The sequence below is a fragment of the Anomalospiza imberbis genome, chromosome 2, assembly GCF_031753505.1.
Source record: "Anomalospiza imberbis isolate Cuckoo-Finch-1a 21T00152 chromosome 2, ASM3175350v1, whole genome shotgun sequence".
Taxonomy (NCBI): Eukaryota; Metazoa; Chordata; class Aves; order Passeriformes; family Viduidae; genus Anomalospiza; species Anomalospiza imberbis.
In genome coordinates this window covers 50,798,377-50,811,275 of record NC_089682.1, presented here as the reverse complement: position 1 = coordinate 50,811,275, position 12,899 = coordinate 50,798,377, and the positions used below count along the sequence as shown (strand labels likewise).

Below are 12,899 nucleotides of genomic sequence, written 5' to 3'. Positions count from 1 at the left end.
CTATTTCTAATTCTATACTCTGCCATAGTTAAATTTGTAACCAAGAACATAAGAAAGATATCTGCATTACCTGCAATCATTTGAAGATCTGTGTTAATCATTCCCGGAAGGCAAAGAAAGATTTTCCACATGAAGCCAAACATGCTTATTTGTGTAATAATAATAATAATAATAAAAATATATATATAAAAGCAAGAAATCCCAATCCCTTTTAGCAAAAGAGCTGTTGTCTTTACCGTAGCCTTGAACCAACCAAGAGCACTGCACTTCTTGAAAATGTCTTGACGTCACATATTATCTTTGGAGAAAGCATCAGGTAAAAAAATTCAACCAATACATCCTGCTCTGCTCTTTTAAAAGACAATATTCTACTTTAGTGAAGAAACAAGAAAAAGTGATCGAAGTAGACTCCTTGGAGCTAGCAGATGGACTGACACAATTTTTTAATTTTAATCTGGCCAGCTAAGCTCTTTACCAGGGCTTGTCATACCATTAAGAGACAGTCCAAACAAGGACAGCACCTTTCACATTTAATTAACCACGCTTTTTCATTGGCCTTTCAATTTCTGCTCTTTTTAAAAATCCTGCTGGCCACAAAACATCAGGGGGAGCACAGTAATTTCCAGTAGAAAGTCTTGTGTGTTTTGTCTTCTGCTTGTACAAATATAAACACATATATAAATGCAGGACTTGCTTAAGCACCATTGTAGATGTAAATACTGAAGCAACCTCTCTGTGGGACTGTTTCTTCTGATTACACGGCTGCTGTCGAGTCTCTGCTAAAGGAGGAAGTCTTGTGCTGTTCCACCACTATCCCCTGCATCCCAAAAGCAGTGCCTCCTCCAAAGATAAAGCCAGGGCAAGTCATGATTCTTTCATCTCTGTTCAGGTATTACCTGACACAAGCAGCAGCAAGAAGTGAGTACAGATAGCTGAAGAGAGGATCAGCTAAGGAAACTACAGAAAGGACAGAGCACAGGAAAGCAGCAGCACTCTCAGTTCCCATCCAGGGTCAGCTCACTGTGGAAACGTGTGTGGAAGCTGCCCTGCAATGGCAGACTGCATTCAGACCACTAGGAAATCTCCTTCAGGGCTGTCTTCTTCATGGTGATACTCAGGACTTCCTGGTTACTGTGCTCAGATCAATCTGAACAAACTGCTGGTTTGGCTGAAGTGACTATTTTTGGTAGTGATTTTGTATAAGTATTTCAAAGCTGGATTCCCAGGTGTCCATCTGCAAAGCTTTTACACAGAGCTCATTAGGCAGTACGATGCTCACTTCTCTCTTCCATCTGCTCTAATGAACTGCCAGCAATTCACACAACAAGAATTATCAGCAGTATTACACATACAACACTCACAGGAATCAAATAAAATGACCTTTGTTTTTATGCTCTGTCTCTGACATCTAACAGACTAGCTGATATTTTTCAAAACAGCAACATATTTCCTTTGGTTCTCCCCTCTCCGCCCCAAAATTATTAAATTACACTTAAAGCTTAACCACTGAGCTGCTTGAACACCCCCAGTTTTCTTAGAATCTTATACATTTTGGATCTATCAAACCATCACTGCAGACCTAGTCTGGCTCTGCCAAGCTAACCATGATGCTGGCAGCACTGTGCTGGAGGTACACATGGAACAGCACAGAGACAACACTGCACTGGTGCCCAGAAGCTGTTTCAAAGTCCTATTCAGCATGTCTGGGTAGAGACAGCAACTATTGAGGCTAGCTTGGTTATCCTTACTATGACCCTGGATCCAACACAGACCAGCTTTATTTTTTAATCCTCTACAGAAACCCATGCTTTCAATGTCATGAATGTTTTTGCTCACATTATTCTGCACAAATGCAACTGGATCAAGGTTAGAAACACTACACACGCTTATAAAGGCAAAAGCTATCTTACCTCCAGAACATGTGACAACTAATCCCTTTACAGAATACACATACTTCAGTAAAAGCATAAAACCCAGTTAAAAGATTTCTTGGAGGGTTTTTTAGATTTACAGTATTGTTGTTTCTTTCATCAACAAAGTACACAAAGGCAATCAGAATGTGAACAGTATAAAAACCACCTCTGTCAAAATTTGTTTTCTATGGTATGGTTATGTCAGCTTCTGTGAAATAAAATATTAGTGTAAATTCAGTTTTATTAATATTAGTTTGCTATCAATTTTATAATCAAGTGATTTCAGCACTGAAATGTAGACTTGCAACAGCTGAAAATCTCCTACATTTATTATAGCAAAAGGCATATCTAAAAGCATAATAATTTAAAGTTTCTTAAAATAAGCAAAACAACTCTTGTAATAGATTTCCAAAATAATTGTGAAAAATTAACTCCTTCCTTGATTTGATAGAAGCCTTCACAGAAACACTTTGTATCAGAAATAATATATAATTCTTCGTTATCAGCATCCAAGTTGTATCTGTTCAAAAGTATTCATGCAAAGAACTCTTGCTGAATGAGAAAAAAAAAGAAGTGTAATTCTAGTGACATAACACACCAAGTCATCCCAGTACCTCCAAAAATAGAGACGGTTTTCTGACGGCTTGCATTTGTGAGAAGAAACATGTATTTTCATATATAAACATGATTAGCTGAATTACAGATCTCTAAAGAGCAATACTCACTGAAATACTGCTACAGCACACATACCATTATAAATAGTGTCCCTGTTTTTCAAATGCAACTTATTCAAAAAGCTGAATACACCTGTAACTAAAAAAAAAAGTCAAATAAAGGATTACTGTAATGGAAATTACTAATAAAGAGTCAGACCATGGCTCTTTATTATGGAGATACCCACTATCTCCAAGCCCATGAGGTTTACTGTCTAGAATCTAAATTGTCTCCCCTGACTGGACAAAAAAAAGATGACTTTATGGCATTTGACAGGATTTACCAACAAAAAAAGCTACATAAATACAAATTAAGACATTGATGAACTTGTGCTAGTTTATCAAATCAAGTCTGAGTTCACTCAATATTCAGTCATCTTTACTCAATTCTCCTAAGCAAGGTACAAATCCTGTTTGTCTTATATGTAAATCACATATCTTAATGACCTTATTTTTCAGTAAAACACCTCAGACTTTTGAGGTTGTTAAGCCACAGCCTATTTGCCTCGCGAATGCAGGTGATGCCTTAAGTTCTGTAGGAATTATTCCCCAAAATCAGGTGAACAGCATTAAAAATCTAAATAATTAATAAATAAATACATGCCAAACAAAAAGTACTCTTTGTGCCTTATTTTTTTTTCTTCCTTGCAAGGCAGGGAGAGACCAAACACCACTATGCAGAGTTCCAGTTATTTTATACAGCAGTGCCCTTTGCCAGGACTGCCTTATTAGATTTATTAGCTGCTGCTGCCACTCTGCTGTTGAAAGTGCAGTTGCAAGATCAGGTCTCGAATTTCTTCTCTTTTGTTTCTGATCAGCTGACGAGGGAACCAATTCTCCAGATGCAGTGGTTGTTCAAAATTAACTATGGGATTCTGGCAAGAGAAAAAGGAATATTTATGGAATTAATTTCCTAGCACAACATTCAAAAAGAATTTCAAGCCCTTCCACTGCTGCTGAGATCAAGGAGGCACACACAAGTTTACACACAAGACTGCCAGCCTTCAAAATCAAATTGCAGTTCCTTCATCATAATCACATATATATGTGCCCTTACCAAAAGGTACTCATGGTAAACACCAAAGAGGTTATCATCACTAAGATACATCACTATTAACACATATTAAAAGGCAGATTTCATGTATTTTGACAAATACATAGCAACTATAGCAACCTATAGCAAAGAATCAAGCATACTGTGGTGGAGCATCCTGAGATTTTTGTCTCAAGCATGTGTTTTTTCTGTCATGAGCAGGTCTTCTGACAGGAGACAACAAAAAAAGTAAGAGTATTGATAATAGTTTTAGCAGGACATGAGAAGGGGAGAATTTGGAACAAAAGAGGATAGCAAAATTAAATAGCTGAGAGGTGCTGGCAGATTTGGTAGTTAAGACCACAACATCATATCTGATTTGCCAAAATCACTTTTTTTCCCCCTTCTTTCCCTCTTCACTCTTTTGCCATGCTTATGTTTCACCTCCTTCTTCCTTTGAATAAATATATGATAAATGGAAACAATAAACTAAAGAACACATCATGATTTACAGTCTATGAGTCCGGGCAGGTTTAGAACAAGTTACAAATACCTTTAACACAAGTTACAAGGTGTTTATAAACACCTTGTCCCAAACCTTGCTTCTTCAAGAAAAACAAGTCCCCCTTGTTAGAGAATGGGCAGTTCAAAAGCTTTGGTAAGAATTTCATTTTCCACCTACACAAAGAGCTCAACCTATCTATTGGAGAACCACAGAATGGTTGGGGATTGAAGGAACTTCTGGAGTTTTGTATCCCTAACCAGACCTTCCTAGCTTCCAGCAGAGCACCTCTCCTCATTGGGTCACTTGTCACTCAGGTCAGGAACTCTCCAGGAAGCTGTCAGCCCAAGTCACCCCAAGGGTCCAGGGTCTGTGAATGTGAGGCTGCTTTTACCTGTCCAAAGGGGCCTTGTGCACTTGCTCTTGATCAGGTGTCCGACAGCAGATGCCCGCTGCTATGTCACCCATGGTGCTCTGCTCTTTGAGAACCTCTCAGATGGCTCCTCGCCCAGCCCTAGGCATAGATCCATGCATTCCAGCTGACCCACACAAAGAACAACTCTACCTCCTTGTGCTTTCCAAAGAGCCAATATCCATCCATAACACTCCTGCTGGATACGTGATGTATCCAACAAAATGTACATGACCCGGACAAGATCACAGCCTGCAATTGCACACAGAGCTCCAATCTCCCCACCCTCCCCCAATAAATGTACCTGTGTACAGGTGCTTTGGAATGGCAATCTGTTCTCCTACAGCAGAAAAGCCTGTCCATTGCCCAAGGCCTCACACAAGGCTCTGCATGCACAGGAATCTCAGAGAATGCGCACCACATGCATCAAGCATCAAACAAGCAGAGCCATTCAAAGGACAGAGCAAAGGGCAGTGTGCTGTCAGGGAGAGGAAGACTTGGGGACACCCTGGAAGACAGTGCCTGAAGCCCAGGACCTGCAGATATTTAAAAATATGTGCTGGAAAAGAAAAGGAGGCTCCCTTAGCTCTACACCTTCCCTTTTAATAACTTCCCCTCTCCCTCTCTCTACAGAAACTGCTGCCTGCAGATTCACTCAAAGACCGATGCACAAGCTGACAAAGTTTTAGATGCTGCAAGAAGAGATGCAAAGATACTTTTGTAACACCTATAGGGCAGCAGTGCATACACTGATAGGCTCCAAATACATGCAAGTAATCAGGGATACCTCATGTGTCACAATAAAAGCAACATTAAACTACAAGGTCAGAAACATTTGAGGATAGACACATACGAGACACCAGACAGAGAGACCCCTGCCATTACTTAAGAATGGCCTTCATCTCCTTTTTCTCAAATGGCTTTGACACTTGACAGCTTTTTGTGTCTGGCTGTTTTGCTCAGAAAATGGGTTTTTGTGGTTTAAGATAATTTGGGGGAAAGGGGAAGGTAGTTTGCATTTGTACCTGGAAGAAGCTTTCCACATACTGCAGCAAATAGACCCCACAATCACTGCTGTTATCTTGTTTAGGCACTCTAGGACATAGGTCAATCATTGTTGATTTACTGAATTCCCGATGTGTTTTTCGTTTAGCTTCCCATTCCACTTCAAGGTACCTACAAAAGAAAGAAAACACTTGAAATACTTGAGGAATTACTCCAAAGCTCAATACCTTTTGGGACACTACTTAACATTGTTCCAAATATCCAATATTCTATTGCACTCAGAGGCATTTCTACCACATAATAGGCAATATACAAAACAAATATGCATGATGTCATTTAAAATCAGCTACTTATGCAGAGTTTCTATAAGCTATTAGGATACCAGGACATTTTTATACCTTAACTAAAGGAATAATTTTCTTGGCTATCACACATTATTCCCAGGTTCATTCTAAGAGGCCAGCAGTGCTTTTTCAACCTAAGCAAGCCATTAAAGCCTCCTTAAACCTCACCCTACAAAAAACTTCAGTTACAATTGCAGGAATATAACCCTTGCAATCTAACAGTGCACAAGGTATTTAAAGTCTTGATGAAAACCTTAGGAAAGTTTTTCTATAGTGATTAGGATATATTTGTTATCAGGCGTTTTTGCTGCTCTCATGCTTCAGTAGCAACTCACTGACTCCACATTCAGGGCTGGCTGCTGATTTTAGAGATGGGATGGAAAAACTAAGGGTCTGGTTTTCAAAGGCAATAGTTACCTGTATTCATCTCCTGGCTTTAGCTAGACGTAAAGTCTCGGGGCTCCTGAAAATCAAGCATAAGGTCTGACTTAAGAGAATAAATATGTGCATTAAGTCACACCTTGTGTTTGATTTCTAAAAGCCCCAAGTCCTTGCAGTCATGAGAATAAAAATACATATAGAACACTTAAACAGCTTTTGGAGAAAATGGAAACTGTGAAAAGGCACCGAATATGAAACAATTTAAAGATAGGACATTTCAGTGAAGCACCCTTTTTAGAAACTGCAAGAACCTATGACTGTAGGCTTTCTAATTCGTTTGTTTGAGCCTGACAACTGCCCAAAACACAACAAAAATTAACTCAGGGAAAAGAAGATGTCATAGAATCCCTACATCAGTTTCCTTAAACTTCTGCTTCCAGGGTGTAACTGGAAAATGAAGGAATAAGAAGTTTGCTTCCTTACTCTCCTTATCTCATGACTCCATAGGTTTCCACTAGTTTTCTGACTTTTTGTGACATCTCTCTAAACTTCAAGAAACCGCACTCTAGAATTTCAGCCTCAGGAGTAGTTCAAAGAATAGTTCACTAAAATAATACATCCCACAGAGATTTCATCAATAAATAAATAAATAGAAGTTCTTATTTCATTCTTCCTCCCAAGACACACAGCAAGGAGGTATCTCTGTTTAGGGAAAAGACAGTTTCACAAGGATTTCTAAATCTCATCTAAACTTTACATAGCATTTTGAAGAATTTACTTTTATAAGAAGGTAGTGCTATTTAGTTTACAGATTTTTGTACCCTTCAGTGAAAGGAATAGCACAGAGAACAGAAAGAACAATTGCATTTGGCTTCAGATATTTAATAACTTTTTTAAAGTTGTTGATAGACATTAAAGTCATTAGGAGTGTGTAAAAGTACTTAAAGTTTTTATTACATTCTTCCTATACTTACATATCACATAAAAAAATGAATATATTTTTTACACTTTTCAAAACAAATACCATTCCACTATAACTCTACTGACACATCAAGCTTTTAGACAGCTTCAGTCTAGTTTCTGCATTTTTGTACATAGGAGTGGATTTAACACTAAGTCTGTGTTGTCAAAAAAAGAACATCAGTCCACTAGAAAATTATCATTCAGATTTCAAAGTATTAATTTTAAGTGTTTCTCTACCCTTAAAAGCACATTCAGTTGCTAGACTAGATGGGATAAATCCTCCCCCCACAAAAACAACACCAGCAAAAACCTCTCTATTTTTGTTTTTTCTCCACTCTCCACTTTACAGGTTTTGCCTCATATGTGGGTTGCAGAACACAGACAGGCTTTTCATGGAAGCCTCTGTGTTATAATTACCGTTTCCTTAGTCATAACTCTTCATAGATTTTCCTTTAGCATTAGAAATATACACCTTTCTAGACAAAATAACTTTGCATATAGAAATATAACCAGCAGCATCTATTGCTAAAAGATAGAGACTGTAGTTACTTACTCTCTCAAAACCTGAACTGTTTTCTGCACAGAACATGCTTTCAAGGAATCAAAGATGAGTATGCAAGGCCTGTACACAACAAAAACAAAATTAAGTCACTGCAGTCTTTCATCACCAACACCACTGAAGGAAGTATTTTGTTTGCATACAGCCTATCCAAAAGAATTAATATTTTAACCAGTGTGGTAAAAATGGACAAGTACCTACAACTGTGGTTTTATGACAATACCTGAATTACTACAGAATTCCCTAATTTAATGTTACAATATTAGAAAGAAAACAGAAACATACCTTTTACAAATCTGCTTTTTGGAATTACTTAGGGAGATCTGAGACAAGAAAAAATAAAAATAAATCTTAAAAAACCAACACCAATTATAAACACTAAGATCTTCATAAATTTAAAGGTAGTTAGAGAAGCTCTCATTTCAGCAAAGTAGAAACTGATAAATCAATTTTACAAACAGGTGAAATCGTAGAGCAAATAGGTAAGCAAAGGAGGACAAAGCTAATTCAAAATGCCTTGCACATGCTGCAGGCTATGCAAACATCAATAACTACCGCAAAAAAGATGATGCAATATCCCTTGGTCAAGTCTCAAAGCCTTCAGAAATTCAGTAATAGGTTTTCTCTGTCAATACAAAAAGGCACTTACTTTAGAAATAGCTGAATATAGAACTGAAGCAGAAGCAGCAATTTCATTGCCACCTAGTACAAAAGAACAAAAAAAAAGTTAAGAAAATAATGCCTAAGTATTTTTATTTTCAAGTTCATGATTATTAGTATTCAAAATATGAAAGTAAAAAACTAATTTATATACCAATTTTTAACATTCCCTTTTGAATTCTGAAATAGCAGTGTTACCGAAGGTCTTCCCTCCTGATAAAATTCTTACTGAAACCAAACAACTTTCCAATCATCCCTGATTTTCCATGTCTCTTCCAGTGTTTTCCAGAGTTCCAGAAAACTGGCAGGCCTTAGCATGTATGAGTACATAAAAACATACTACATCAGTCTGGAAGTTTTAGAAATCATCTTTCACATTACTTTCCTCCTTCAAGAACTAAGACACTTAGAACTACTCATGGCTTGACATTACTTTCTCCTAGATTACGTGCCTTTAGAGAATAAACTTCTGTTACCATCCACCTCTTCTTCATCCCTTAAGAGCAGTGAACCAGCTCCAGTGTTGTCACTCTCTGGCTCCAGTGGAGACTGCTGAGGCCGGTGGGATAATGAATTCTGACGGGGACACTCCTCATACACAGCTTCTTCTAACCAAGGAAAACAGATAACTGCCATGTACCAATGAGACCTGCCCAGCAGCGAGGAGAGGGAGGAAAAGATGTTAAAACTCTGTAATATTTGGTTCTGAACAGGCTATGAAAAGCTTTTATAGTATTGAGAGCTCAAGGACAACTGTTCTGTGACAAAACCATCATTGCCATGTTCTTTTCATGGCATCTCATACTAATCCTCTCCCTCATTTTTTACTTCACATTGTGGCATAACAGCAAAAATAAGTATCAATTCCCTTAAAAACCCCAACAGCAAAAATGAGTACCAATTCCCTTAAAAACCCCAAGAAACCCACCACAGCAATTTATCAGTGTATGATCACCCATTCCACACTTCAATTAAAATCCAAAATAAAAAAATACTAATCAGTGATGGTGATCCCAGTTTTGAATATAGCTGCAGGTATGGCACCTTTCCACAGCTGTTTTCCATTATGTACCTTTCGATGATGATTCAGTTTTACAGGTGTTTTCATGTACAGGTTGGTTATTTAACCAGGCCAAGGCACAGATTATGGAAGTTCTACTTTTATCTGTTGCCACTATGAGTTGCTGTGATTTCTTTAGAAAAATATTACTCAAGTGCATAGGAACCATCATAATGACACACAAATTAGTCTGAAAAATACCTAACAGTAATTTTCAGTAAAACAAATACCAAAGGTACAAAGCTAACAGCTGAATAAACATCTTACCTTTTGAACAGTTTTCAAAAATTACTCATTCCACATGTGTTACTTCTTCAAAATCGAATCTATCACGGGCAATGACCAGCCACAGATTTTTACTACCACAACATTCACTGAAATCTTTGAATAGCAGAAAAGGTGTTGAAAACATAGACTTACTCCTCATTCACAGGCACAAAGATATAATCTTTATTGAAGATATTTATGTGGCGAGTCCATGTCCTTACTCTTCTGTGTCTTCTCTGTGCTGCTCTGAAAAAACAAATTACAATTGTTGTTTGGTTTTGCTCTTTTCACTTAAAGCAAGGCATAGCAATTAGCACTCCTACATCTCCCCAGTCCCTCAATGGGTTTTTCATTTATTCTAGAAAATTCCTAGACAGATTGAAAATAAATCAGCACACCATTGAGCCCAAGTGACTAATGAGCCATTTCTGAATCATTTTAAGCTCTTCTTGAAAGAAAACCTCACAATCATTCATAGATTGGAGTGGGTTTCTTGTAATTATTATTTTCTGCACTAAATGCAAAACACTCATCTAAACACCAATCAGTGTAAATACAGATCTATAGTAATTTTAAAACATCCATGAATTAAGCTTCACAATACTATTTTGAAGGCCTATCTGAACAACTTTATCTATTGAAGGGAAAAGGCTAAATGCCTTTCACAGGGTCATACAGCACACCGGCAGCAAACAGAGGTGAAACACATGCCCTCCAATCCTGAGATTTAAATGCTGCACCACACTTTATTTCCAGCTCTACAGACAAAGCAGGATGACACAATATTAGAACAAGAAAAAACTAAGAAATTATTTAAGTTTAGATTTTCAGCCTAGTTTGCACAAGTTGAAATAGAAACCAACATTTCACAGAACTTTGCTCCAATATGAAAGTAAAATTCACTCTATTCAGCAGACATCCTTATCATCATTGTGATTCCATCCTCATCTTTGATTAAGAAACACAACTTCAGAGTAGTAGGAACTGGAGAAAATGAGTAAGGAGTGGAAAACCAGGCTGGTGTAGCACTCTGTATGGGCCAGCATTAAGTGAAGACTTGCTGCAAACTTCCTCTGCTACATGACTGTAGAAGCACTGGGAATTCCAAAGGGAAGGCCTGTTTATAACCTGGGAAAACACCTATAAAAGCAACTTTCTCAATCCAGCATCTGAGCTGTGTGACCAAAGTGAAGCAAAGGGTCTGTAAGTAGCTACATCTGTTGGGATTAATTGAATTTACAACAGTGAAGAGCCAGGATTTTCACTAGCCATTCATCAAAAAACCCCCACTGAAACAAACTAACATCCCAAACCATCCGCAGTCACCAGGTGAGTATCTAGGCCCAAACACAAAACTAGAATTTCCAAAGCTATCTCCTAATCCAGAAAAACCAGAGTCCTTGAAATACGGTAAATTAAGAGTGCCATTCCTATTCCTGCAGAAGATTATGAGTGAGGTGGGTGTCATTCTCTTCTCCCAGGTAACAAGCAACAGCACAAGAGCCAACAGGCTCAAGTTGTGCCAGGGAACAACTGGCACAACAACAATAGCCTAGATTGGCTATTAGGAAAATTTCTTCACCAAAAGGTTTTCTAAGGAACAGGATGGAACAGGCTGCCCATGGAAGTGGCTGAGTCACCAGGCCTGGGGGTATTTAAAAGACATGTAGATGTGGCATTTGGGGCCATGGTTTAGTGGTGGACTTGGTAGTGCTGGGTAATAATTGTTGGACTTGATGATCTTAGAGGTCTTTTCCAACCTAATAGATTCTGTGGCTCTAGGAAAACAAAATGACTGCTGGTGGCTTTGCTTTCTAACATCTGTGTTGAGAAGAAACTGGAAGTGAGTTAAGAATGCTTCTACCCTTCAGACACTTAGCAAGAAACACAATGTGATGCAGGGTTCCTGGGCTGCTAATGATATCTTTTTGGCAAACTCTCCAATTCAGTGAGGTCATGTGTTAAAAACAAAACGTATAAGCTTGGTGTAAAGTAAAATTTTCTTACTAAAGCTTTGGCCAATAATTTTTTACCAATATGTAAAATGAAACACACAGTAAATATAAAAATATTATTAGAACCATAATTTCTTAAAATTATGCATATCTTGCAAAACTGTGTATTTATGATAAAAATATCAAATAAATAACTGCCTGAAGTAAATATTCAGATAAAGTTGGAGAAAGGTGATAACATTTTCATATATATTCAGTATGAAACACATTGATTTTAAGTAAAAACACCTGTGTGCTTAAATTGTGAGTTACAATATTTAATTACCAATCCTTTGGAAAACACCAAAAACTATTTTATGTGCTGATTAGTAGATGATCTCCAGAACTTCAAAGTGGCACCAACAGATAGATTGTTTCTGGTCATAATGGCATCTAAAATGAACTTACGAAACTTTGAAATCCCCCTCAGAGTTTTTTTCTGTCCTGGTCAGGCACTTGTAGAAGAAACTGCTAAAAACGTGTGTACGGTCAGCAACATGTTTTGGTGCCTTCTCCAACAACAGATACCTACCAAAGAAGAAAAGAAAATTATGAAATTATTTTTCTAGAAAGTACTGCTACTGCTAAAGAAAAAGGGCAGTTATTTTGATGACTTATCATACTCAGGCTATGCTTAGCATCAGTTGCCTCCACAGTCATTAATCACACACAACTTTTCTTTTTTAACTATTCACATCAGCAGAGTATGTAACAGCCAAGCACCTACTAAGAAGGTAGTTATTTTTTGTCCCTGATTTTTATCTCCAGTATTCAAGCTTCTGACTTTATTTTGAAAGTTAGGTACCTAGCCCTTACAATTAAGAGAGACTTGAAAACCTAGCCAAGTATAAACCTATATATGCTATACTATGTGCCAATACTTGTGCCTATTCAAAGGCACATGGTAAACAGGTCAGTTAAATTGTCCATTTCACTTTTGCAGGTTATGCATGTGAAAGCTAAGTACCTATTATTTCACTGCTGATAATTTTATAATAAACATCAGCTTTAATGTTTATTCTGTCACTCTAGAAGGCCAAAGCTCTCATAATTGCAGTTATCCTATACAAGGTACCTCCAGCTTCACCTGACC

The 12,899-nt window shown here is 37.6% G+C and overlaps 2 protein-coding genes across 11 annotated transcripts in view; both read right to left on the bottom strand.

The window, feature by feature from the left end:
* Window positions 1-2,719, bottom strand: part of IMPG2 (interphotoreceptor matrix proteoglycan 2) — a 54,631-nt gene extending 51,912 nt beyond the window's left edge. Inside the window, exon 1 of the mRNA XM_068180881.1 lies at window positions 71-2,719. Within this exon, the coding sequence (XP_068036982.1) occupies window positions 71-143 (73 nt within the window). The 5' untranslated portion in view covers window positions 144-2,719. The remainder of the gene's footprint in view (window positions 1-70) is intronic.
* Window positions 2,720-3,222: 503 nt separating this feature from the next.
* SENP7 (SUMO specific peptidase 7) overlaps window positions 3,223-12,899 on the bottom strand; it is a 42,133-nt gene continuing 32,456 nt past the window's right edge. For 9 of the 10 annotated variants that reach the window (XM_068180885.1, XM_068180882.1, XM_068180886.1 and 6 more), the window contains 8 exons: window positions 12,215-12,334; window positions 9,966-10,058; window positions 8,938-9,134; window positions 8,475-8,527; window positions 8,111-8,148; window positions 7,820-7,888; window positions 5,599-5,749; window positions 3,223-3,501 (listed from right to left, as the gene is read on the bottom strand). In XM_068180885.1, coding sequence (XP_068036986.1) covers window positions 3,364-3,501; window positions 5,599-5,749; window positions 7,820-7,888; window positions 8,111-8,148; window positions 8,475-8,527; window positions 8,938-9,134; window positions 9,966-10,058; window positions 12,215-12,334 — 859 coding nt within the window. In that variant the 3' untranslated portion in view covers window positions 3,223-3,363. The remainder of the gene's footprint in view (window positions 3,502-5,598; window positions 5,750-7,819; window positions 7,889-8,110; window positions 8,149-8,474; window positions 8,528-8,937; window positions 9,135-9,965; window positions 10,059-12,214; window positions 12,335-12,899) is intronic. The other variant, XM_068180884.1, reaches the window with a different exon arrangement.